General features: G+C 47.4%; 1 protein-coding gene across 2 annotated transcripts in view; it reads left to right on the top strand.

Moving 5' to 3' along the window:
* Positions 1-26,003, top strand: part of GNL3L (G protein nucleolar 3 like) — a 37,555-nt gene extending 11,552 nt beyond the window's left edge. Inside the window, exons 3-16 of one of the 2 annotated variants that reach the window (XM_080653488.1) lie at positions 3,321-3,361; positions 4,881-4,979; positions 6,229-6,345; positions 6,948-7,031; positions 7,194-7,329; positions 8,445-8,548; positions 10,889-11,033; positions 13,828-13,915; positions 14,434-14,608; positions 14,695-14,837; positions 15,061-15,197; positions 16,982-17,109; positions 21,705-21,909; positions 23,656-26,003. In XM_080653488.1, coding sequence (XP_080509614.1) covers positions 3,321-3,361; positions 4,881-4,979; positions 6,229-6,345; positions 6,948-7,031; positions 7,194-7,329; positions 8,445-8,548; positions 10,889-11,033; positions 13,828-13,915; positions 14,434-14,608; positions 14,695-14,837; positions 15,061-15,197; positions 16,982-17,109; positions 21,705-21,909; positions 23,656-23,738 — 1,685 coding nt within the window. In that variant the 3' untranslated portion in view covers positions 23,739-26,003. The remainder of the gene's footprint in view (positions 1-3,320; positions 3,362-4,880; positions 4,980-6,228; positions 6,346-6,947; positions 7,032-7,193; positions 7,330-8,444; positions 8,549-10,888; positions 11,034-13,827; positions 13,916-14,433; positions 14,609-14,694; positions 14,838-15,060; positions 15,198-16,981; positions 17,110-21,704; positions 21,910-23,655) is intronic. The other variant, XM_080653487.1, reaches the window with a different exon arrangement.
* Positions 26,004-27,687: the final 1,684 nt, after the last annotated feature.

The raw sequence follows: 27,687 nt of genomic DNA, 5'->3' as shown, positions 1-27,687 counted from the left end.
AGGGAATAGAGGTGGTGCCCTATCCACATAGTTTAATTAGGAGCACTGTCCTAATATGCCAAGGTTGTGGATTTGATCCCCAGTCAGGGAACCTTACAAGAATCAAGCGATGAATGCAGAAGTAAGTGGAACAACAAATCAATCTTTCATCCTCCCCCTTCCCTCCCCTCCCCTTCTCCTCCCCCCTCCCCTTCCCTCCCCCTCTCCTCTCCCTCCCCCTCTCCTCTCCCCCCCTCACCCCATCCCTACTTTCTCTCTCTAAAATAAATAAATAAATAAAACAATTTTTAAAACGAAAGGGAATAGAAGTGGTAATCTCCACACATCTATTTTTCTTTTAAACTTCAGAGTAATCTATTGATCAGGTATAGGCATTTAGCTTGGAACACAGTCCCTTGTCTCATAACTTGTAATGGTTATTCTTCTGTCTTCAGTGTCCAGAGTTGTAGATTTGAGAAGGCTGTCCACTGCTCTGGTCTTTGTTGGAAACGTGTTCTGTTTGGAAGTTTATAAGATTTTCTCTTTACCCTTGGAGTTCAGAAATTTCACCAGGGTCTGCCTGAGTCTAGGATATCTTTTGTGTTAATCTTGGCGCTACTTGAGCCTTTCTGATCTGAAACCTCAAACCTGTTTTCAATTAAAGGAGCTTTTTATCTATTATTTTTATAAAACGTGTGGATTTTTTCCATTAGGAAATACCACATTTTAAAATGTTTTATTGTTTTTAGAGAGAAAAGGAGAGGGATACATAGAAACATCAATGAGAAACATAAGATCAGATGCCTCCTGCACGCCCCCTACTGGGGATTGAACCTTGTGCCTTGACAAGGAATTGAATCCACTGTCCTGGTATCACAGTGCTTGTGTTTAGTAACCATTATTTTACTTAATAATACCCCCAAAAATGTTTCCTTTAAGTGGAAAGGTATGTATGTAAAGGACAAAACATATTATAAATAGGGCTTGATTCTATTAGTGGTTACAGGCATCCACTGGGGGTCTTGGAACGAATACCTTGCAGATAAGGGGAGGGCTACTGTAGTGTTTAAATTCTCTTGTTTCCACCCTAGCTGGTTTGGCTCAGTGGATAGAGCATTGGCCTGCGGACTGAAGGGTCCTAGGTTCGATTCCGGTCAAGGACACATGCTTGGATTTTCGGCCACGATCCCTGGTGGGGGGCGTGCAGGAGGCAGCCAATCAATGGTTCTTTCTCATCATTGATGTTTTTATCTCTCTCTCCCTTCCTCTCTGAAATCCATAAAAATACATTTTTAAAAAATTCTCTTGTTTTCTACATTAACTGCTTCAGTGCAAACCACTTGGGATGGGGGTGCCTGTGGTGGTAATCTCAAGCTGCTCCTATATTTGTGCCCTGAACTTCCAGAATCACCCCCTCTAGGAATTCCTTTAGCCCTCTTGCAGGTGGTGAGAATTAAGGAAAGTCATTCTTCCCTAAGAGCTCAGCTGTTAATGGGATGGCAGGTGGGACTTCTCATTGACTGTGGAGAGGCCTCTTAAATCCCTGGGCTTTGCCCTGATCGGTTTGGCTCAGTGGATAGAGCGTCAGCCTGCGGACTGAAGGGTCCCGGGTTCGATTCCGGTCAAGGGCATGTACCTTGGTTGCGGGCACATCCCCAGTGGGAGGTGTGCAGGAGGCAGCTGATCGATGTTTCTCTCTCATCGATGTTTCTAACTCTCTATCCCTATCCCTTCCTCTCTATAAAATAAATCAATAAAATATAAAAAAAAAATCCCTGGGCTTTGTTAAGGTGGGATTGAGGCAGGTGAGCTCTCTTCTCCTTGTATCCAAGGGGGGGCTGCACTTTAGCTGAATAGGGAAAGTCCCTTTGGAGGCAATGGCCTGAGCAGGGTTGGCAGGAAGGGGCAGTTCTCTCTTCATGTGCCGAGGGCATCTATCCTAGCTTAACCAGCTGGGACTTCTCAGATCACCTTCCCATGCTGCCAGCCCCCCCACCTCAGCCTGGTGCTGATATTGTTGAGCCCTAGCCAGTTTTGCTCAGCAGTTAGCAGTGGTTCTCAACCTTTCTTTTTTTAATATATATTTTATTGATTTTTTACAGAGAGGAAGGGAGAGGGACAGAGAGCTAGAAACATCGATGAGAGAGAAACATCAACCAGCTGCCTCCTGCACACCTCCTACTGGGGATGTGCCCGAAACCAAGGTACATGCCCTTGACCGGAATCGAACCTGGGACCCTTCAGTCCACAGGCTGACACTCTATCCACTGAGCCAAACCGGTTAGGGCAGTTCTCAACCTTTCTAATGCCTCGACCCTTTAATCCAGTTCCTCATGTTGTGGTGACCCCCAATCATAAAATTATTTTGCTACTGTTAATGAATCGTAATGTAAGTATCTGTGTTTTCCGATGGTCTTAGGCTCTACAGCGACCCACAGGTTGAGAACCGCTAGCAGGGTCACCTAAGACCATCAGAAAACACAGATATTTACATTACTATTCATTTATAGTAGCAAAATTACAGTTACGAAGTAGCAACGAAAATAATTTTATGGTTGGGGGTCACCACAACATGAACTGTATTAAAGGGTCGCAGCATTAGAAAGGTTGAGAACCACTGAGTTAGAGCATTGGCAGGCAGACTGAAGGGTTCAATTCCGGTCAAGGGCATGTACCACCATTGCAGGCTGGATCCCCGGCCCTGGTCGAGGTATGTGTGGGAGGCAACTAATCGATGTGTCTCTCTCACATCAATGTTTTTTCCTCTCTCCGTCTATCTCTCTCTCTTCCACTCTCTCTAAAAATCAATGGAAAAGTATCCTCAGGTGAGGATTAACTAAAAAAATTTTTTTTTGAGTTTCCTCCTGCCAGAAGTTGGGGGAGAGAGAGGAGTTACAAGGAGATATTCAGCTCACTCTCTTCACAGGATTCTTTAACAATTGTTTCAGTTTGCATTGAAATGATGCCCTGAGCATTATATTCGATAGTTTTTCTAACAATGTTGATGTCATCTCCCTGTCTGTCTTGTTCTGGGCCTAGCCAGCCGGATCCGGCTGTTCTATCGGTTCTCTTGCTATCCCCTCCGCTCCTTTACTTTGAATTTATATTAGTTCACACAAACATTCCATCCATGCTTTTGTTCCGGCCCTCCAGTCCAGTTTAAGAAGCCATTGTGGCCCTCAAGTCAAAAAGTTTGCCCACCCCCCCTAGACAAACATGGTGTCAGAGGCGTCCTTAGGTCTCATTGCGGCCGGATCTTAATTAAGGTTTCAAAAAATGTTGTATCGGTGAGTGATGCCTCTTTTTTTTTTTTTTTTTTTTTTTTTTTTTTTTTTTTGTAGAAAATAAGAAGCCAGGTAAAGGTTCCAAAGGCTGCAAGAAGGTAAGTTGGCCCAACCCTCAGGTAAGATGTGCCCACTGTTGGGGTAAGGCTAGGAACAGGTTACCTGCCCTAGAAGAGACCCATAAAACCCAGTAGAGATGGTGGGTGACTCTAGATCAGGCGTCCTCAAACTACGGCCCGCGGGCCACATGCGGCCCGCCGAGGACATTTATCCAGCCCGTTGGGTGCCGCTACCTGTCCTTCTTAGCAGCCGACTCGTCCCGGGCCCGCAGTGCGCATAGGAATTTGTTCATAGTTTTTTTTTAAACTATAGTCCAGCCCTCCAACGGTCTGAGGGACAGTGAACTGGCCCCCTGTTTAAAAAGTTTGAGGACCCCTGCATAGAGTAACACATCGGACTCCCATGACTTTGTCCTCTTCTCCCTCTGTTCTTAAGGGCTTCCCTTCTCTCTCTGGGTGGCTGCAGCAGAGAATCAGCAGCATTTATTAAGTTTACACCACAAGCCACACGCTGCTTAGTGCTTGATTTACCTTGGTAGGGATTGCCATGGTCCCATTTTTTAGATGAAGAAACTGAGCTCAGTGAGAAAGTTCCTAGGTTCGGGGTAGTGCAGCTGGGACTTGAGTCTGTCTGAGTCCCAGTCCCTGTCACTCATGGGTAGGAGAAACGCCGAAACATAATGGCTCCTGGATCTCCTGGCCCTGCTAGGAAAGATATGGACAAGTCAGACTTGGGCCAAAGCAGTGGTTGTCAGATTATAGCAGATGGTTTAAGTTCTCACACTCTATTTTTAAAAAATGTTTTTATTGATATCAGAGAAGAAGGGAGAGGGAAACAGAGAGATAGAAACATCAGTGATGAGAGAGAATCATTGACCAGTTGCTTCCAGCACACCTCCTACTGAGGATGGAGCCTGCAACCCCGGCATGTGCCCTGACTGGGAACCAAACTGACCTCCTGGTTCCTAGGTCGATGCTCAACCACTGAGCCACGCTGGCCGGGCTATGTGTACTTTTGAGGGACAAAGGAAACCCTAGGAATTTGCCGGGGTTGGGGTGCCAGTCTGGGCACTGAGCCAAACCAGCCAGGCAAAGTTCTCACACTTTGGACATGTTTAACCAGCTTAGGTAACTCTGGAGGGCTGGTTAAAACACAGATTACTGGGCCCCCACCCCTGAGTTTCTGATTCATGGGTCTGTCGTGGCTTCTGAGAATTTGTATTTCTAACAAGTTGCCAAGTGTTAATGCTGCTGCTCTAAGGACCACACTTTGAGAACTACTTAGCTTTTCCCTTTGCCTTTACTTGGGAAACCTTCCGAGTTGCACCTCCCTTTCCTGGGGTTCTTCAGTCAGTTCCTGCCTGGCTAGTGGAGGGAGGGTCTCTCTTTAGCAAGATGGGCATACCTTTGGGGCAAGCCCTTTTTTTTTCTTCTCCCTTTCCCTTGGCAACAACACTTTTAAGAAGCTCTAACCCCTCCTTGGAGGGTGATTTCCATAGGTTCATTAGCTCTGTTTGATTTTTTTTTTTTCCTCTCGTGTGGTGACCATCCTATAAAGCAGAATGGGAAGAAAGCAGCCTTCAAGTTGGTCTCCACTCCCCAGTTTGTTCACTCCAATGATCATACCAACCGGGAGGCTGAATTAAAGAAGAAGAGGGTAAGCCCTGTACCATGGGGGAGAGGGGGCTTGCCTGGACTGCCAGGTCCTCAGAGTGGTGAATGGAAGGGCAAAGGCCACAATGGTTAGCGTTGTAGAGACTGTTATGGAAGGTGGAAGGGAGGGTGTTGCTTTGATATTTGACTTAGTGTCTCCATTTGCTCACCTCCCAGTCCATTGCTGTCTGGCTTGTGTTCCCACGGCTCCACTGAAATCTTTACCAGCCTCACCAGTGCATTCTCTGATGGAGAGTTTTCATCTAATTTGATCTGAATTCTCTGCATTTGAGACCTGCTTTTCTTGAAGTACTCTCACTTTGACTTTTTTGTCATCTTACTCTCCTAGATGTCCTCCTTTCTCTCTGCCAGTCTCTCCCTGCTCTCTAAATGGTGGGGCATCCCACAACTTTGTCCCCTTCTCCCTCTGTTCTTAAGGGGTTCCCTCTGCCAGGAACACATTCTCTCTCAGCTTCCCATGCCCTTATACACTGAGTGGCCAGATTATTATGATCTCTGAACGCATAATAATCTGGCCACTCAGTGTACATATATGTATATTAGAGGCCCGGTGCATGGATTCGTGCATGGGTGGGGTCCGGCCAGCCTGGCCAGGGGGAGGGGACATGAGCGGTTGGCTGGCCTGCCTGCTGGTCAAACTCTTGGTCGAGGGGACAATTTGCATATTAGCCTTTTATTATATAGGATATACACTGAGTGGCCAGATTATTATGCGTTCAGAGATCATAATAATCTGGCCACTCAGTGTATATTTATTGATTTCAGAGAGGAAGGGAGAAAGAGAGAGAGAGAGAGAGAGAGGGAGGGGGGGGGAGAGATAGAAACATCAATGATGAGAGAGAATCATTGATCGGCTGCCTCCTGCAGGCCCCACACTGGGGATCGAGCCCACAAACTGGGCATGTGCCCTGACCGGGAATGAACTGTGACCTCCTGGTTCACAGGTTGACGGTCAACTACTGAGCCACACTGGCTGGGCCTCCTTGTCCTTCTGTTATTGTTCTCTTCCCCGCTTTCCCTTCCTGCAGTGCTCTGTTTTTTTTTCTTTCTCTCAAACCCCTTATATCCTGCTGTAATATCTGCTTTCACCCTGTATCCTTGCTCCTTCCACCTCTGCCATGCCACACTGTTTCCTCCCGCTATCACCCGTTCCCTGTTCCTCTCCGTCTCCTGTCCCTCCCTCAGGCTGCAGATCTAGTCAGCTGAGGTCCTGTTGTGTGTTCCCTTGTTAGATTGAGGAGATGAGGGAGAAGCAGCAGGCTGCCCGGGAGCAAGAGAGACACAGACGCAGGACCATGGAGAGCTACTGTCAGGATGTCCAGCGACGCCAGGAGGAGTTTGAGTCCAAGGTAAGAGAGCAGTTTTGCCCCTGGGTAGTACTGGGGCTGGTTTGCTCAAGAGCATCTTTTGCCATTGCTCTGTGAAAGGGAGAGAAAGGGTGTGAGATGGTTGAAAGGGAAGTAGGTAGTCTGTGGAGAAAGGATGGGAAAACAGTGAGGACAGAGGGAGGGAGGGTGAGAGGGAGGTAAAGAGCCATTTTGAGCCTTGTGTGTGACTGGACAACCCTGGATAGGTCCTTTCTCCCAAGCTGGAATCCAAAGACAGGGAGGGGCGGTTGGGAGGACTAAGGCAGGGGTGGGAACTTCTGGCCCGCAGGCCATAAAAGGCCCGCGAAATCATTTGGTCTGGCCCTGCCAAGGTGTGAGTTACTTAAATGTTTGACTAAATATAGCAGGCTAATTTTTACACACCCAGGTGCCCACTCAGGCCTCTCTCTGGTGCTAGAACACACACATACACATAGGCACACATAGGTACCGTGTGGGCCCGTCTGTTCTTCCACTTCCCAGCTTTGGTGGCTGGGACTCATGTGGCTCCCATGGTCTCCAATGCCCTGGCTCTCTCTCGCTCTGTTTCCTCCCATGGACCATTCTATTCTTTTTTCCTTTAGGAGGAAGCTTTGCAGGAGTTAAATATGTTTCCTCAGCTGGATGATGAAGCCACAAGGAAGGCCTATTACAAGGAGTTCCGTAAGGTATGGGGACTCTTTTAGGCCCTTCAGGGAGGGTATCAATCCAGTCCCATCTCCTCTCCATTTCTGTTTTCCCTGACTGAGATGGAGGCCTTTTCATTCACGGCCCTCTGCGATTGCTACCCAGTCCTCTGCCTGCCTCCATCCTCGCCTTCTGCCCTGCAGGTAGTGGAATACTCTGACGTGATTCTGGAAGTTCTGGATGCCAGGGACCCGTTGGGCTGCCGCTGCTTCCAGATGGAGGAGACTGTCCTGCGGGCAGAGGGCAACAAGAAGCTGGTCCTGGTCTTGAACAAGATTGGTGGGTATTGAGAAGCATTGGGTGAGGCATGGCAGGGGACAGGCCTTCTTGAAAGACCAGCTCTGACCAGATCCTGAGATGCAGCAACTCAGTGGTATTCCTAACAGTTGTGCAATGTAGGAATTCTTGTTCCAATCTTTCTAGCCAGGAATCTGAGAGGTGAAATCCTTTGTCTAAAGCAGGGGTGGGGAACGTCTGGCCTGCGGGCCGTATAAGGCCCAAGAAATCATTTGGTCTGACCCAGTCAAGGCATTAGGGGTGAGTTAATTAAATGTTTGACCAAATACAGCAGGCTAATTTTTAAGTTGATAATTTCGTATGGCCCGTGAATGATGTTGCAAATATCCAAATGGCTCTTGGCAGAAAAAAGGTTCCCCACCCCTGGTCTAAAGACAGACACAGTGCAGCAGAAGCTGGGAATGGTGTGCAAGCCTGGCTGACTTTGATTCCTCCATTCTTGCTATTTGAAGCCTTATCTGTGACTGGCCATCCCTAAAGAGTGTCTTCTCCAAGCTGGAACCCAGAGACTAGGGCACAATAGCACATGGACTCGGGAGTCACTCGGGTCTGGCTCTCATCTCAGTTGTGCTGTTTCGTCTGGGATCTTGGACAAGTCATATCACCTAAGAGCTTCCATTTCTCTAGCTTTAAAATGGGCTGTGATTGTCCCAACTCACAGGGTTGTTGTGAGAATGAATAATAAAGTGCTTGGTATATGTGTGGTCAGTACCTCACAAATGGTAGCCATTTTTTGTCCACGTTATTCTTGACATCTGGTCCAAATTAGAATGATCCAGAGAGGGGATTGGAAATATAATCTTTGGGAGACCTCTGGCACCCTGGGCACCTTGGCTTAGAAGAAGGGCACCTGGGACCAAAGAGCTAGCTTTCCCATTCTCCCTGAGGGAATAGAGGTCCCCTCAGGGAGGGCCAACTGCTCCCCTAGAATACGGTGTCCTTTCTAACTCTAACTTAGGGAGTATAGGGACTGGCAGGGCCAGGGAACTATCTGTCAGGAGGTGGGCCTAACCCTGGGTATGGGTAGATGCATCTTCGGAGTGAGCTGTCGAAGTTATGTTCTCCTTACTTGTTCTATCTGTTCCTGTTTCCCCCAGACCTGGTCCCCAAGGAGATTATAGAAAAGTGGCTGGATTACCTTCGGAATGAGCTGCCAACTGTGGCTTTCAAGGCCAGCACCCAGCATCAGGTCAAAAACCTGGTAAGCGGGGGCAAGGGGCTTCTAGACTCTTTCAGGATAGCCTGGGCCAGGGATGACTTGGACTGGGTCTCCAACTCTCTGGTAATTGAACTAGGCTTTCAGCTTTGAGCTTTTTGCTTTACTGGATGACTTAATATTCATTTCATTTCTTCCTATATTATTGCTCTTTAGGAAGCATTTTTCCCAGATGTAAGGGGTAATATATATTGGAAAATATAGTTAGAGAATTGTTCCATTCTAAAATACATGCCTTTGTTTGTTTTTCTCTTTAAAACATCACACTACTTTCTAATTCAGTGGTTCTCAACCTTTCTGATGCTGCAACCCTTTAATACAGTTCCTCATGTTGTGGTGACCCCCAACCATAAAATTATTTTCGTTGCTACTTCATAACTGTAATTTTGCTACTTCATAACTGTAATTTACCCACAGGTTGAGAACCGCTAGCAGGGTCGCCTAAGACCATCGGAAAACACAGATATTTACATTACGATTCACAACAGTAGCAAAATTACAGTTATGAAGTAGCAACGAAAATAATTTTATGGTTGGGGGTCACCACAACATGAGGAACTGTATTAAAGGGTCGCGGCATTAGAAAGGTTGAGAACCACTGTTCTAATTAGATCATTAACACAGAAATACATTTTCACCGTAAAATATTAAAGTATACAGAAACATTGGTTGCTTCTAGGGAGAGAAACTGGTGCAGGGGACATTCTTTTCAATTTTGCACCAGCATAAAACTTATTTATTAAAAAATAAAGTAGAAAAAATTAAAAACAATTGCTTATAAAGCTTAATTACCCTTTCACCAATACCTTAATTCCAGTCTCCTTTATCCACTTATAACCACAAATAACCATCATTGTAAGTATGGAAGGATCCAGATGTTTTTCTGTACTTTATATATACACAGAGAAGTGTATATATAAAGAGAAAATGGTGTTTGTGGGTATCATGTCTTATTCTGTGGCTTGCTTTTTTTCCCCTCTTGGATATCTTTTTACTGAGATCTATCTTCTGATGCTAAGTAAAATTAGTTTCCAATTTTTTATTGTTCTAACCAGTACTTCAACACACACCCTTGCACATGTTTGTATAGCTTAGGTATTGAGAGGTTAAGCAGTACTTCAACACACCCCCTTGCACATGCTTGTGTAGGTTAGGTATTGAGAGGTAGAGTAGCTGTGTCATAGGCTTTATGCATTTTTTCTTTTCCTAGACACAGACAAATTGCACACCTCCCCCCCCCCCCCACCAAGTGGCTGTACCATTTATCTTCCTGCCATTGGGGTAATGAATGTGTGACAGGGCCTATTTCCCTCCACCTTTGCCAACGTTTGATATCATTAAACGTTTTCATCTTTGCTAATCTGGAAGACACGATAATTTCATTAAAAATTTTTTGACCTTTTTGATGGCAGAAATGTGGTAAGAATCCTTTGCTATCAGCTTTCTTTCGTTTGTTTTTCACTTTAAAGATACATCTCATTAATCTGCTTCTTGTTGATGGATAGTTAGGTTAATTTCTATTTTGCAATAGTGTGGTGGGTAAGTAAGGAAAGAGGAAGAGATGGAAGGGTATTCTGGGTAGAGTAGGTGGCATCAGGAGTAAAGAGATAGAGGCTGGCCCGGCCGGTGTGGCTCAGTTGGTTCAGCATTGACCCATGAGCCAAGAGGTTGAGAGTCGATTCCCAGTCAGGGTACATGCCTGGGTTGCAGGCTCAGTCCCCAGTGAGTGGTGTGTAGGAGGCAGCCGATCAATGGTGTTTCTCTCTCGTCTTTATTTCCATCTCTCCATCCTTTTCCCTTCCTCTCTTTCTAAAAATCAATAAAAGCATATTTTAAAAAAAGAGAGGCTGGAATGGCCTTGTTCTGTGTGAGGAATCAAGGGAAGGTGGGTTGTGTGTGGGCCAGTCATTACCTTTCCCCTTTGCAGGCAGGGATGGCAGGCATCCCTGTTGTGCACACGAGGGCACCAAGGTCCCGAGAAGGGAAGCAGGATTTGCTAGGCACACACCTGTGAGAGGAAGAGTTGAAAGTCCAGTCTGGCCTGTCTCGAGGCTAGAATGCCATACTGTCCCTGCTGAGGGACGCAGGAGATGTGTGTAGGCAGAGACAGGGACAAAGAAGACCGGAGATTCAAAGACAGTGGAAAACCAGAACCGCGGGTCTCCAAGGGGGGCAGAGAAACGGCAGGTTTGGAGCCTGTGTGAGAAGTCTCCCACTTTGGCCTGAGGATCTCCTTGATCACAGGCAGGCCCTGAAATTTGAAACTCGGGGCTCAAATCACATCTCCCTCCTGATGCCTCTGCTGTACGATCCCTCATTTTCTAGAACCGCTGCAGTGTGCCTGTGGAGCAGGCCTCTGAGTCACTGCTGAAGAGCAAAGCCTGCTTTGGAGCTGAAAACCTCATGAGGGTTCTGGGGAACTATTGCCGCCTCGGTGAAGTGCGCACCCATATCCGTGTGGGCGTTGTGGGTAAGGCGCCTGGGGAGCGGTCACAGGGCTCAGGCTCTTGGGGGCTTCATTGCCGGGAAAGGATCCTGGGAACTTTGTGTCACCTTTTTTGGGGGAAGGGTTTTGTGCTTTGTAATTTGGATTGGTGGGAACACATACTCAGAATCATCACCATGCGCTGCATTTTATTTTATTTTATTTTTTAAAATATATTTTATTGCTTTTTTTACAGAGAGGAAGGGAGAGGGACAGAGAGTTAGAAACATCGATGAGAGAGAGAAACATCGATCAGCTGCCTCCTGCACACCCCCCACTGGGGATGTGCCCGCAACCAAGGTACATGCCCTTGACCGGAATCGAACCTGGGACCCTTCAGTCCGCAGGCTGACGCTCTATCCACTGAGCCAAACTGGTCAGGGCAGCATTTTATTTTTTTTTATTATTATTTTTAAATATATTTTATTGATATTTCACAGAGAGGAAGGGAGAGGGATAGAGAGCTAGAAACATCGATGAGAGAGAAACATCGATCAGCTGCCTCCTGCACACCTCCCACTGAGGATGTGCCCGCAACCAAGGTACATGCCCTTGACCGGAATCGAACCCGGGACCCTTCAGTCCGCAGGCCGACGCTCTATCCACTGAGCCAAACCGGTTTCGGCAGCATTTTATTTTTTAAATATGTTTTTATTGATTTTAGAGAGAGAGGAATGGAGAGGGATACAGAGATAGAAACATCCACGAGAAACATAGGTTGGCTGCTTCCTGCACGCCCCCTACTGGGAATCAAGCGGCAGTGCAGGTATGTGCTCTGATTGGGAATCGAATCCAGGACCTCTTGGTCCATGGGTTGCGATGCTCAGTCACTGAGCCACGCAGCCAGGCCATGTGCTGCATTTTAGAACCATGGACCAAATGCATAGGGCTAGGCTTGGAGTTGGTACCATCTTACCCTACCAGAGCTGTGGGAACGAGTGGTGAACATCTCCCTTTCACAGATAAGAACACTGAGGCCCAGAGATGGGAAGGAGACTTGAGGGTCTCAGCTCTGTATGAGACAAGGCAGAGCTCAGGCTCAAACCTGGGCCTGTCTGGATCCCAGAGCACCGAGGGGAGGATGGTGGGTATGGAATAGGGGAATTGAGAGAGGCAGAGGTGGAGCAGCAGGGAGAGGAAGTGAAGCCAGCAGAGAAAGACATTGTCAGAGAGAGCTGGACACTGAGAAAAGGGTAGAGATACACATACCTGAATAGACAGAAAAGGAACTGGAAAGCCAAGGGGTGGGGTTGGTGGTCAGTGGAGAGGGGCGACATTTAAATGATAGAGGCATGCGGAGAGACTGATATGTGATCAGAAAGAAATACCAAATGGGCATAGAGACAGACATGCACGGAGTCCTGCAGAGAGAAACAGGAGGACTAGAGGCACTCATGTATATGGAAAGGCAGACCCATATACATACCCAAAGAAAGAATGAGAGAAACTAACACAGGGCTAGAGAGACACATTTAGAGAGACACATAGAAACAAGCAGGAACAAAATATGGAGACACAGAGGAACATACACACACACACTCTCTCTCTCTCTCTCTCTCTCTCTCTCTCTCTCTCTCTCTCTCTCTCTGAGTGGCCAGATATGCGTTTAGAGATCATAATAATCTGGCCACTCAGTGTATATGCATAGAGGGGTAGAGACGGGGAAGGAGAGAGGTAGTTTGGGAGACACAGACTGGGAGAGAGAAAAGGGGACACAGTGAAACATGTACAGAGTGGCCCACTGGGGGAAGGAACGTGAGCTGAGTTGACATAGATGGAATTACAAAGAGGCAGAATTGGGGCGGGGGTGAAAAAAAGAAAGAACAATGGTTAGAATGAGAGACAGTGAGACAAACTGGCAAAGAAAGATGCTTAGATACAGATGTGATAGAAAGACTGAGGAAAGTAAAAACATGGCAAAAGCAGTAATATTTAGAATGAGAACAATCAACATACATATACATGCATGTGAGTGTGCACACACACACACAGGCGCATCTGTGAAAGAGCAGTAGACATAGTCGGTTCAGTGTGGCTCAGTGGTTGAGCGATAACCTATGAACCAGGAGGTCACGGTTTGATTCCTGCTCAGGGCATATGCCTGATTGCAGGCTCCATCCCCAGTGGGGGGCGTGCAGGAGGCAGTCAATCAATGATTATCTCTCATCATTGAAGTTTCTATCTCCCTCTCCCTTCCTCTCTGAAATCAATAAAAATATAGTTTTTGAAAAAAGAGCAGTAGATACGTAACATCCAGGACACAGAAGGAAAATGGTAATAATGAGAGACGCAGGGAGGGAGAAATACAAAGATATCCACAAACCCAGAGGTGCTCATAGAAGCCCAACCAGAAAAACACAAGCAGACAGCTGCTCAGAGAGAGGGACACCTGGAGATGAGTCCCCCATCCCGGTTAGTTACACACCAGGACAGACGGTTGTCTGTTTTATGGACGCTTCCCGATGTCCCTCTCTGTTGGATCATGTCGCAGAGGCCTTGCATTGAGCACCTTTCCCAGGCTGGTTGTAGGTGGGAGGTGACTGTCACATCTAGAGAGAGGGGCATATGTACCCAGTGTGCTTACAAATGGAGGGCAGGGGTGAAAAGGCCATGCAGGGAATTGGTCAGGGCCTGGGGGTGGGAAAGCAAAAGGCCAGGCTCTTGATTTTGGCTTCCTCGTGGCCTGGTCACTGTCCGTACCTGGGCCTCCCCCATACAGTGTGGCCCAAATGTTTCTAAGGGCCCCTCCTGCCCTGAGCCACCTGCTGCTCTTTTGTAGGCCTTCCAAATGTTGGGAAGAGCAGCCTGATCAACAGTCTGAAACGCAGCCGTGCTTGCAGTGTGGGAGCCGTTCCTGGGATCACCAAGTAAGCAGCTGCCTGCTCTCCCACTTCCACTGACTCACCATTCCCTCTACTCTCACTCCTTCAGCCCCTGCCTCTTTACTTATCTCAGAGCAGCCTCTGATTCTTCCCTGGGCATGGGAGTCTCGTGAACAGCCTGCATTTACCTGGTACACCCTAGGTGTGGTCTAGGCTCCCAGCTGGGTGTCTCCTCTCACCCCTGTTAGCTCCTTGAAGCCTCCTACCAGCCCTGCAGGATTGGGCTATGAAGAAGCAGCTTAGCTTCCTAGATGAAGCATCTGAGGCTCAGGGAGTCAAAAGCTGACCACGGTCCTGCAGCTCAGTCCCCAATGGCAGAGGCTAGACTAGATCAGTCCCAGCTCTGTAGGACCCCAAATCCCTGGCCCTACATCTCTCCAGCTTCATCTGTGCGCCATCTGCCCCTCACCCCTTCTCTCAGCTGTGTGCCTGGAGCCTACAGGATGCCTTACACATCTGGCCTCATCAGTGTCCTGCATCTTCTCCTCTCCTCTCCTGCCTAGGTTCATGCAGGAGGTCCACCTGGACAAGTTCATCAGGCTGCTGGATGCCCCAGGCATTGTCCCAGGACCCAACTCGGAGGTGGGCACCATCCTGCGCAACTGCATCCACGTGCAGAAGCTGGCGGACCCCGTGACCCCGGTGGAGACCATCCTGCAACGCTGCAACCTGGAGGAGGTGCGCAGGGCTCTTGATCATGCCCTACCCTATTCCAAGGACCCTTCATTCTCTTTTCTGATTTCTCCTCTTCCTCTCGTCACCAGATTTCCAACTATTACGGCGTCTCTGGTTTCCAGACCACTGAGCACTTTCTGATGGCGGTGGCCCAGCGCTTGGGTAAAAAGAAGAAGGGAGGCATCTATAATCAGGAGGAGGCAGCCAAAGCAGTCCTGTCTGACTGGGTGAGGTGAGGAGCGCGTAGGGGTCAGGGTGAGGCTCCACAAAGGGGACTGGGCTGTAGGACCCTGGGTCAGTGATTGTCTAGCAACTCCACGTCTTGTTCAGAAGCCACCGGCTGGGTTTGCTCATTGTCCCTCAGTGTTTCTGACTCAGGAACTCGTTCTTTCTGTGATTAGTCAATTGTTCTGTCGGTGACATCACCACCAATTTCCTCCAACCTCCCAATGTAGTGGGAAGATCAGCTTCTACACACTTCCACCCGCCACACACACTCTGCCCACCCATCTTAGTGCTGAGATTGTTAAGGAGATGACCGAAGTCTTCGACATTGAGGACACGGAGCAGGCCAACGAAGACACCATGGAATGTAAGTGAGGGCAAGGGGACCGGCCTGCCCCCACTTGGTCTTGCCCTAGTGGAGCCACAGGGACCTGACAACAAATTCCATGTTTGACCTCCCCCTTCCCTGGCCCTGCTCTGGCTCTGAGAAAATTAGTTAACCAGCTGAAGTTTAATGCTTTTCACCCACAAGGTGGAGAGTTCTCATCTGGGCCATGGGGCTGGTTGTGACTCTTGGTAGACAGGAAGAAAATCAGCAAAGTACTGTACACCGTGAGGTGTTCAGGAAACGTAAGCTTCCTTTCTCCGTCTCTTGGGACCTGGCGTGGATGGAGACGCTTCTCTCAAAAACCCCTCCTCTCACGCCCTAGGCTTCGCCTCAACCACTGCATGTCCATTCCTAGATTTTCATTCTCACCTCCATTGGTGGGTGAGGCATCTGAGTCACAGAAGGGTGATATTTGCTGAATGATGCATAGTCAGTGGGAGGCAGAGGTGGCATTCAAAGCAGCTCGCCTCTGCTGTGGTCGAAGACTCTCCTACCTCAGAGTGGTTAAAAGAAGGGACCACCTGGATTCAAATCCAAATTTTGTTTCTTGTTAGCTGTGTGATGTTGCACATGTTCCTTAACTTCTCCATGTCTCATTGACATCATTCATAAGACGGACTATAGCATCCACCTGTTATTTAATACATAAAAACACTGAGAACCGTGACTGGCATGTATATAGTGCTTTCTCTTTTTTGTATATGTTTTTTTGATTTTAGGATGGGAGAGGGAGAGAGAGAAACATCAGTGATTGATGAGAGAGAATCATCGATTGGCTGCCTCCTGCACACCCCCTACTGGGGATGGAGCCCGCAACCTGGGCATCAAACCGTGACCTCCTGGTCCATAGGTCGATGCTCAACCACTGAGCCACACCAGCTGGGCTATAGTACTTTTTTGGTAACTGTGAGCTGTTATGGAGCCACGTGGTTTCCCAAAACTCTGGAAGGAAGTTTGCTTTTTTCAGATACTACCATCTGCAGCCCTGGCTTATGGCTCCTCCTCCCTTCTCTACCCTACCCTAGAAAGGTACCCAGTGCTCTCTGGATCAGTCTATGGACACTCTGGGTAGTGGAGAAAGCCCCGGCTGGCCTGCCTTCTAGTTCTCTGTTTTTCTTGAGGACCAGTAGTCCTCTGGACCTTTTGGTGTCCTTGGATTCCAAATGAGGATAAGAGAACTTGCCTGCTTTAGAGTTTATTTCCCAGGTGGCTTCGGGCAAGTCAGCCCCCTTTCTGAAGGTTACTTTCCTCTTGTATCACATGGGCAGTTGGGAGAAATTCCCGCTTTCATTCTTAGGATGATGCTTGGCCCTAGCTGCATGTGAGGGCAACAGGGGCTCCGTCACTGAGAATGCACTGGACAAAGATGGAGGTCTGGGAAATTGAGAAGCGGGGGAGGTTCCCAGTGAGAGTTTTCTACTACAGGAGTTGGCCCTCGTGTTGGATCTTGAAGAGTGAATAGGGATTATAGGCTCAGGGAAGGGGATGGAAGGGAAGTTTAGAAGCAGGTGTGAGGGTGATGTGGGCCCAGGCAATGGGCACATTTGTGCTTTGCAGGGGAGGCCAGCTTCAGGCAGGCGAGTGCCCTACTGCAAAACCCATGCCTTTAATCTTTTGTCCTGGGGCCTCCCAGTAGGAATGAAAGAGCCTTCCCTCCCAACTCCCCTGGGCGGTGTCCACATATCTTATCCACTGAGGCCTGACCAGGAGGCTAGCAGCAGGGAGGAGCCAGGGCCCTGACAGTGCTGTTGCTTGTGTTAAAGGCTTGGCCAATGGAGAATCTGATCAGCTCTTGGGTGACATGGACCCGCTTCAAACGGAGATCAAATGGCTCCATTCTCCGATGATGAAAATAGTAGATGCCTTGGAAAATAAAACCACCGTGTATAAGGTACCTGTCCCTTTTCTTTATGGCAGCCCTCTCCTCTACCCATGACTCTGGTAAGTGGTCAGTCCCTTTTGCCTGGCCCCCATGACGTCTGCCTATAATGGTGGGGAGATGTGGGTTGTTCTTAAAAGTTGGTTATTTTTTTATGGTCAAGGAGTTTTGTTTTCCTCCATTTTGTTTATTTAAAATCTTTTTTCTGCCCTGGCTGATTTGGCTCAGTGGGTAGAGTGTTGGCCTGTGGACTAAAGGGTCCCAGGTTCGATTGTGGTCAAGGGCACATGCCTGGGTTGCGGGCTCGATCCCCTTTGTGGGGTGTGCAGGACGCAACCTATCAATGATTCTCTCTCATCATTGATGTTTCTTTTTTAAAAAAATATATTTTTACTAGAGGCCTGGTGCACGAAATTCGTGCACTGGGGGGTTGGTCCCTCAGCCCACCCTGCCCCCTCTCACAGTCTGGGAGCCCTCAAGGGATGTCCTACTGATGGCTTAGGCCCGCTCCCTGCGGGCCTAAGCCGTCAGTAGGCCTCCCTCTGCAGGAGGCAATCTGGCTGATCAGGGGAAGGTGCCGCCCCCATCACCCTGCTACTGCCACTGCCGGCCATCACAGCTGCCAAGGTGTTTTCATCAACATGGACTCCAGTCCCTTCACCACAAAAAAAAGACAACTTTCTTTAGGCATTTTCAAGATGTCTCTTTCATAGGATATGACATTTCTTTATTTCTTTTTTTTTTTATCCTCACCTGAGGATATTTTTTCCATTGATTTTTAAAGAATGTGGAAGAGAGAGGGAAAGACAGAAACATCAATGTGAGAGGGACACTTCGATTGGTTGCCTCCTGCATGAGCCCTGACCTGGGCCCCGGCCAGGGAGGAGCCTGTAACCTAGGTACATGCCCTTGACCAGAATCAAACCTGGACCCTGCGGTCGGCAGCCCGAGGCTCTCCCTCTCCCTCACCCTCTCCCTCTCCCTGTCCATCTCCCTCTCCCTCTCCCCCTCCCTCTCCCGCTCCCACTCCCGCTCCCGCTCCCTCCCCTCTCTATCCAGTCCTCTCTCTAAAAAGCAGTGAAAAAATATCCTCTGGTGAGTATTAAAAAACAAAACAAAACAAAACACAGAATAACAGGCCTCCTCCTTGGAGATACTGAATATGTAGGCCTGAAAGAGAGAATTCTTGGCTCTGTGAAGATCCCTACATGAATTTTATTAACAATATTTGGAAAATTAGCCTAAGCCATACCAATGATTCAAGTTTGTGCTTTTCTGTGTTCCAGGGAAGAATCAAATGATCTTTTATTTTATTGTGTCAAAACAAAATTTTGCATGTGTTAAATACAAAATTCTTATTCAAATACATAATAGCAGATGCAAAAGTTCTGTTTAACTCAGTGAAGGGACTGGCAGGATGATAATGCAGTTCCAAATGTGATTTCCAAAGATGAAAGCCTGAAGTAAAACTGCTAAATTAGATACAATCTGGCTAATGTCCTATAGGACAATAAAACCATCACTTTTTGAATTGGTGTGTCTTCTAGACAGAAATTAGTTACATCTTTAAAAGCCTAAAAATTCTTTTCATCTTCTCACTTTGCTGATCATTATGTGTAACTTTCCAGGGCTGTAAAATGTCAAAATACGTGGAACTTACTTAATTGTAAATAGTGTGTCAGAGTTATGTGTTTCATAGAAAAGGAAATGATCATTCTGTGGGCCTCTAATGCCCCAATTATACTGAAAGGACTTGCTGTCAACGTTTTACTCCGGGCCTGTGCTGGGCCACGGCCTGTGCTTGCCTCCTGGGCCTGGCGATGGTCCCTGGAGGCTGCGGGCTTGGCTTGGCTCGGCCGCCCTTGCCTCCCGGGCCCGACGATGGTCCCGGGAGGCTGCGGGCTTGGCTTGGCACGGCCGCCCTCGGCTTGGCTTGGCTGCCCTCGCCTCCCGGGCCCGGTGATGGTCCCGGGAGGCTGCGGGCTTGGCTTGGCGTGGCTGCCCTCACCTCCCAGGCCCAGCGATGGCCCCAGGCGGCTGCAGGCAGCTGCGGGCAGGGCCACCTTGCCTCCCTGGGCCAGCAATGGTCCCAGGAGGCTGCTTGGTGTCTGTCCCTGAGACCCAGGCCACTTGGCGCTCGGTGCCTGCATATGCAAGTTAACCCTCCATCTTTGTTGGGTTAATTTGCATACTCCTGATTGGATGGTGGTTGCCGCGGAGGTACAGTCAATTTGCATATTTCTCTTTTATTAGTGTAGATTGATTGCAGAGAGGAAGTGAGAGGGAGAGATAGAAACATCGGTGAGAGAGAATCATCGATTGGCTGCCTCCTGCACGCCCCCCACTGGGGATTGAGCCCGCAACCCACGCATGTGCCCTGACCAGAATCGAACTCGGGACCCTTCAGTCCATAGGCTGACGCTCTATCCACTGAGCCAAACCAGCTAGGGCACATCATTGATGTTTGTTTCTCTCTCTCCCTCTCCCTTCCTCTCTGAAATTAATAAATAAAATATATTTTTTAAAAATCTTTTTTCTTATTTACTTTTTTTGACTAGGTAATGCATGTACATGGTATAAAATTTAAAAGGAACTAAAGGGTCTACAGGGACAAGTAAATCTCTCTCCTGCTTCTATCTCCCAGCCACTCTGTCCCCTCCTTGGAGGCAGTCGCCATTAGCAGATTTGAGTGTCCTTTCAGAGCTATTTCAGCTTCATACACACACGTATATACATACAAACAGGTACAGAGATCTGTTTTAATTCATATAGTAGTATGTTATTCATACTGCTTTCCACTTTGCTTATTTCACTTACAAATTCATCTTGTAGATTGTCCCACATGATTACTTCATAGAGCTATCATTTATTTATTTTTAATCCTCACCTGAGGATATGTTTTTATTGACTTTTTTAGAGGGAGGAAGGGGAGGAGAGAGGAAGAGAAGGAGGGGTATATGAAGAGGGAGAGGGAGGGAGGAAGAGAGAGTGAGAGAGAGACATCGATGTGACAGAGAAACATCAATCATTTGCCTCCCATATGCACCATGACCAACCGGGGATTGAACCCTCAGGTATGTGCCCTGACCGGAATGGAACCCGCCACCTTTAGTTGTACGGGACTATACTCCAACCAACTGAACCATACCAGCCAGGGCCAAGAGCTGCCCTTTATTTTTTATAGCTACATAATATCTGGAAGGGTTTCTTAAGCACCATGGTCAGGTTTGTATATTAGAACATTACTCTGGCAGGTGGGGTAAAAATCAGATTAGAAAGCAAGGGCCTAGGGTGGAGGCAGGGAGTCCAGGAAGGAAGCTGTCACCTGGACTCTTAAGAGATGATGAGGCCTGCACTAGGGCAGTGGCAGGATTTCACACCATTCCCATCCTCACTTAGTTTCAAAGGTTCCCCTGGTGCTTACAGGAAAATTAGTATGAAGTTGTGTGTTTAAGGCCATCCCCTGATAATGTTTCCCACTGAGCCCATAAGCCCCATAGCATACCATTTTCCCTCAGGGACCTATAGTAGGTCCCCATTCTTTACTATAACCTCCAGACTCAGGCTCAGGACCCTGAGCAGGGCCACTCTATTGCCTGACTCTGGGAGATGCCATTTAGGTGTGCTGTACTGTGAATGGTGTCCCCCACTCCCACAACCCCAGAGTTACACAGTGTGCTTGGTAGCCTGGCCTTTTCCCCATTGTAGTGTAGCAGGTAGTCATACATGCCCTTGTTTTTCCTAGCATTGTTGTAAGGATTAAATGGGTTAATAGGTGTGTGTACATGTATACATGTACATATATCTGTTGTACACATACACATAATATGTATGCTTAGAATGGTACCTGTCTGACACACAGTGAGCTTTCTGTCATTAGCTTTTACTACCCACATGTATCTTCTTTTGCTTTAGTTTATTATGAAATAATTCTTTATTGTTGAAACTATTACATATGTTCCCTTTTTCACCCACTAACCCCCCTCCAGCCACCCCCGCCACATGTATCTTCAATTCAAGCCAACAGACACCCTTTTGGGTGCCCAGTTATACTCTGTGCTTTTCCAGTGTTCAGTCTGGAATGACTCCTATCAGAAGTGTGTTGACCACCACCATTCCCTCAACCTCTGTCATTTACACTGTGTCTCTGGTGGGCACTTACCACACTCTGTCTTGTATGGTTGGTTGTAACCTTTTTAGTCTGATTGTTTCCTAAAGAAGGGACTGTATGGCTCATTTCTCCAGCATGTCCCTACACAGCTGGGCACAAAATAGGTATCAGGAAATATTTGTTACATTGACTAAGACCTTGAAGGGTCACTTGAGCAAAGAATCATTGTAATACAATTGTCACTGATCAAGTACCTCTACCTTTTCATTTTCTCCTTATGAAAGCCATGCAAGCTACTCATTATCCACCCCCATTTGACAGGTGATCAGGCTGTGGCTGAGAGGTTAACTAAGCACCTGCTAGTCAGTGGTAGAGCCAGACTTGGAGCTTAGTTCTGCGTGGCTCTGGGCTCCTTGTTCTTACCCTGCCTCTTCTGCAGAAGTCTTTGCAGGCACTTTGGGGGTCCAGAACTCACTGCTGTCCTCTGTCTCACCAGAATGGAGAGTTCACTGGATACTGCATGAATTCGAATGGTCATCAGAAGGCGTGGGCTAAGCGCAATGCGGACTCCTACCCCAGGAACATCTGCCCAGTGGACCGTCGCCCAATGGTACAGAAGATCATGGAGACAGACCCCCTGCAGCAGGGCCAGGCTCTGGCATGCGCTCTGAAGAATAAGAAGAAGATGCAGAAGCGTACAGGTGGGGACACCTGACCATCCCCCTGTGACCAAAAAGGGCTCACCTGGAGCCTTGATTAGGGGCTCCTAAGTGAGCACCCCCAAGTATCCAGCCCTACGCAAGGGTTAGGGGCAGAGATGGGTTAGGAGGCTCACCTATAGGCACAGTGGTTCTCAAACTCTAGCTCATATTAGAACTGCCAGGGGGGCTTGTTAAAACACAGATTTCTGGGGACCCGTCTCTAGAGTTACTAATTGAATAGGTCGGCCATGGCGACTGAGAATTGTGATTCTTAGTGCTTCCAAGATGCTTTTAGTACTTGTCTGGGGACCACACTTGGAGAACACTGGCCTAGTTTGTGTATCAAATAACCACCATTTATCAGGTGCTATCTATGTATTAGGAAGCTTATAGGCTATATATAACGGTTACTTTATCAATAGGCATTGTACTCAAAATCCAAAAGGCATAAAAGGATATATGATAAAATGTCTCTCTCTTACCAATCCCCTAGTCAGCCAGGCCTCCTCCTAGCAGCCACCAGTTAATTTAAAAAAAATGTTTTATTGATTTTAGAGAGAGAGGAAAGGACAGGGAGAAAGAGAGATAGAAACATCAATGATACAGAAACATCAAAGAGAGAGACATTGATTGGTTGCCTCCTGCATGCCCCCTATTGGGGATCAAGCCCATAACCCAGGCCTGTGCTCTGATTGTAATTGAGCTGGTGACCTCTTGTTACACAGGTCCACGCTCAACTCCTGAGCTACACCAGCCAGGCCCAGTTAATTCCTTGTATCTCGTTCCTGAGATTGGTACACAGGCAAACGTCTATATATTCTTTATTCTCTTTTTCTATACAAATACTTCATTTTCCATTTAATACATATTAGAGATATTTCCATGTCAACTCACAAAAGAACTTCTTCATTTTAGTGCTGGACTGTTGTGTGGCTGGCCCATTTTTGTCTTCATGCTATGCCAACCTTCACTAACCCCATTGTAAAAGTCTTACCCACATTTGGTAAGTGAGGAAACTGAGCTCCAGAGACATTAAGTGACACACTCAAGGCAAGACAACTAGTATTTAATGGCGCCAAAATGAAAACCTAGGCTTGATTGACCCCATAAGCTCCGTTCTTTGAACTAGACTGTGTTCCTACCCATTCACTCTTGGCCTGGTTCCACACTGAGTCCTGGGAATCCAGAGATGGATTGCCCTGGAAATCCTGGTCTTATTGGGGAGTGAGGAGGAAACAAGAAAACAGACATTGGCAACACAGAGTGATCACTATGAAGACACCCAGTCTGGAGGTGGTACTGGGGTAGGGGTGGTTAGAGAAGGCTTCCCAGAGGAACAATAGGGTGTGACGAGGACGGGAGGTGAGAATTCATGCTCAGTGTACCTAGTGTCCCTTTGCTGTGAGAACTTTGAGGGTGATGACAGAGTGCTATTAAGTTCAACACAGTAAAAGGAAATTGATATTTTGATACTGGGAAGGAATAAAAATGCTTAGAGCCCAGTGAGTCTGGCATTCTAAGATGGAAGATGTGTTGGAGTGATCATTTCACACGTAGACAAATGGGTCTGCCTCAGAGGTTGAGCAATGGCTGCTAGCGGCTCTCCAGGTGTTTTGTGTAGTGTTAGGGGGTAAGTGAGCCAGTTTTGGAGTTTGGTGCAGACCAATGTCAATGTAGGCTAGCTCCTGCAGGCCTCCTGTTGGCAAGCCAGCCACCAAATGACTGCCTGTATTTCTCCATCTGCAGATAAACTCGCCAGTAAGCTGTCCGATTCCATGATGTCTGCCCTCGACCTCTCTGGCAACACTGATGACAGTGCTGGTGACTGACCAGCTGATCTCATCCTCTCCACTCTCCAAGTACCAGTTCCAGTGCGATGGGGGATACAGATGAAAAAAAATGGTTTGCTTCTCCCTGAAGCACACGCACATGAAAAGAATCCCTCCACCATACCTCCCCCACATTGTTCCCTCCATTCTCCAGGGAAGATAAAGGATCCCAAGTGGCTGGAACTGGCCAGCCCAATGCCCTTTATTTAACCCCCATCATAGTTGACAAGAGAAGTAAATAATCATGACATCTGATGCTAACAGTTTATCCCCCACCCTATAGTTGGGCTGCTTGAGGATGGAGGGGGACCAACCCCTCACCAAATTCTCTTGGACAGCTAATCATGCAACTAGAGGCTAGGCTGCTGGTAGACCTGGTGGTCCCTGGATGGTGATGATTTCTTTACCAGTCCACAACAGAACTTGGCTGCAAGACATTTCCTGCAATGGGCTGCAGGCCACGCATCTTTCACCCAAATCCACAGATCCTCACCTGGGTTGCAGTGGGAGTAGAGTGAACAGCAATGAGCCTTCTGTGTCTGGAAGGCTCTGGGGATCGGACAGAGGAAGGAGACAACACACAAGCCTGGCTGGTGCTGAAGCGTAAGTGCCACCTTGTTCACACAAAGGGAAAACAAGGCACCTGTTGGGAAGGCAGGTGTGTTAGGGGCAAACCTCACCTTAGGGCATTTCTGGGCAGACTGAGTTGGAGGAATCCCTTGGACTGAAGCATTCTGGGTGAGCTCCGCCCTTGTATGACCATGGCTCATCCAGCACCAGCATTTGAATTCTGTGATTCAAAAGGGTTCTAGTACCATTTATTCACAGGCTGCATCCTTAAGACAGGTGTCAATCGGGGGTGCACCATCCAACTCCTTTTCTGGTGTCCAAAGTCATTATACCCCATTGAAATATAATAAGCCACCTCCTTTGGGGACAGACAAGGACAGAGAAGCCCCAGCAGTATCAGGGGCCCTCATACAGGGACTTGGTGGATGATGGCAGCAGAAACACCATCTTTACTCCGTGTGTTGGGTTAAGCACATGACTTCAGTTCCCAGCCATCTACCCGAGACTGGACACTTGAAGGGAATGGGCGTTACATTGCTTCAGTCTTTGCCCCGCCCCGCCCCCCCCTCAAACTTCCACACCATCTCTGGACCCAGAGCCATATCTTAGCCTTGCCTCTCATGCTGTCACCCCAAAATTTACCTATTCAAATCCTAGGGACCATAGGAAGGATTGGCGAGCAGGCTGATTAACAGGGAAGCGCGGGCCGCTCCTGAGTCCTGGAGCAGCCAGGGCAGAGAATTATGTACTGCTTGAGCACAAACCCCCAAACCCTGGAAACCTGTTCACCTCCATCAACCCTCAATACTACTCTGCCAGGAAGGGATTAGTCTCCCCATGTAGGAAAAATAAACAGGTTCATGTAGTTGTCAGGACACACAAGACATTAAGTGGTAGTGCCCATTGGAACCCAGGTGTGATAACCTGCAGCAGGCCATGTTCTCTGCATTGTTCTGCCTCAGCATCCATTAAGCACCTGCTGTGTGCCAGCCTCTGATCTCAACCCTTTAAATATATTCTTTTTTGGTTTTAAAAAAATAGGGTCCTTCTATCATTTCCCTGAGTCTTGGATGAGGTACAGCTTATTTCACACTGTCTTGGATGAGGTACAGCTTATTTCACACTGTTATCAAACTCTCCTGGTAGATGTATGTTACAATGAAAAATTGGGGTGTCAGGACAGCTAAGGCCATTTTACAACCATATGGCATTTCATAATTTAGCATTTAAAATATTTTCTAGTACTCCTAGGAGATGCTGGTTACTAAGTACTAGAAATAGGCGGTAGCTTGACTAAGAAACAGCATGGGAACAGAAATTGTCCCAAATCAGAACTATAATCATTGTCGAGGTAAGAATACGGGACTCCTGATTCTCTACAGCATATCAAGTTTTTAAAAAAAAAGCCATTTCTTGACTCCCCCCCCCCTTTACCTTTAGAATATATATATATATATAATTTACATTCAATAAATGAATTGCCAGTATAAAAATAGTCACGGGGATGTAAAGTACAGCACGGGATATAGTCAATAATAATGTGATAACTTATGTATGGTGTCAGATGGGCACGAGGCTTATAAGGGTGATCACTTCATAAGTTGTATAAATGTCTAATCATGATGTTATATACCTGAAACTAATCTAGTATTGTATGTCAATTGTAATAGAAAAATAAAATTTAAAAATATTGAGAAGTTGACTCTTTATAAGTTCTGTGAGTTTGAACAATGTACACAGTAGTGAACTAGCATCACAATTGAGATATGCAATAGTTACATCACCCCCAACACTTTCAGGCCCCTTTGTAGTCAACCCCCACTCTCACCCTCAGATCCTGGGAACCACTTATCTGTTTTCTGTCCCTATACTTTTGCTTTAGCATGAGTGTCATGTAAAAAGAATCATACAGCATGTAGGCTGATTTTATCTATAGGTTTTACATTTTTATTTTAAAAATTTTACATAGAATAAAATTCGCTCTGGTGTACAGGTCTATAAGTTTTGACAACACAAGGTATAGAACAGTTCCACTACCCTCTGACCACCGCCACATTCATTCCTGCTGCTTTATAGTAAAAGCCTCCCTGCCCCTAACTCCTGGCAGCCCTGATTTGTTCTTTGCCCTTACAGTTTTGTCTTGTGGAGAATATCATGTAAGTGGAATTATACAGTCTAGAGCAGGGGTGGGCAAACTTTTTGACTCGAGGGCCACAGTGGGTTCTTAAACTGGACCGGAGGGCCGGAACAAAAGCATGGATGGAGTGTTTGTGTGAACTAATATAAATTCAAAGTAAAGGAGCGGAGGGGAGAGCAAGAGAACCCTCTGCTCTTTCGGCTCCGCGGGCCGGATAGAACAGCTGAACGGGCCGGATCCGGCCCGCGGGCCGTAGTTTGCCGGATAGAACAGCTGAACGGGCCGGATCCGGCCCGCGGGCCGTAGTTTGCCCACGGCTGGCTATAGCCTTCTGATACTGGCTTTTTTTTCACTAAGCATAATACATTTGAGGTTCATCCACGTTTCTGAGTTGTACTTTATTGTATGGATGTACCACTGTTTGTATATCCATTCTTCAGTGGAAGTCACATTGGATTGCTTCCAGTTTTGAATGATTACAAATAAAGCTGCTACAAACATCTGCATGCGAATCTTTTGTGTTTTCATCTCTCTAGAGCAGCCGTGGGCAAACTATGGCCCGCGGGCCGGATCCGGCCCGTTCGGCTGTTCTATCCGGCCCGCGGAGCCGAAAGAGCAGAGGGTTCTCTTGCTCTCCCCTCCGCTCCTTTACTTTGAATTTATATTAGTTCACACAAACACTCCATCCATGCTTTTGTTCCGGCCCTCCGGTCCAGTTTAAGAACCCATTGTGGCCCTCAAGTCAAAAAGTTTGCCCACCTCTGCTCTAGAGTAAATACGTGCAGTTGGATTGCTGGGCTATATGGTAAGTATATGTTTGTTGTTGTTTTTTTAAAATATATTTTATTGATTTTCAGAGAGGAAGGGAGAGGGAGAGAGAGATAGAAACATCAATGATGAGAGAGAATCATTGATCAGCTGCCTCCTGCACGCCCCCCACTGGGGACCGAGCCCGCAACCCAGGCATGTGCCCCTGGCTGGAATCGAACCTGGGACCCTTCAGTCCACAGGCTGACGCTCTATCCACTGAGCCAAACCAGCTAGGGCGGTAAGTATATGTTTAACATTCTCAGAAACTGCTAAACTGTTTCTTAAAGGAGCTCTACCATTTGGCATTCCCATCTGTATGTGAACATTCCACTTGCTCCACATCTTTTGCAGCTCTTGGCATTGTCAGATTTTTGACATGAGCTATTCTAGTAGGATGCAGTGTTATGTCATTGTGTGTTTTAAAATTCTCAC

Source organism: Plecotus auritus (assembly GCF_963455305.1).
Source record: "Plecotus auritus genome assembly, chromosome: X".
NCBI classification, from domain to species: Eukaryota; Metazoa; Chordata; class Mammalia; order Chiroptera; family Vespertilionidae; genus Plecotus; species Plecotus auritus.
The sequence above is the reverse complement of the archived record's forward strand: the minus strand, read 5'-3'. Positions and strand labels throughout refer to the sequence as shown.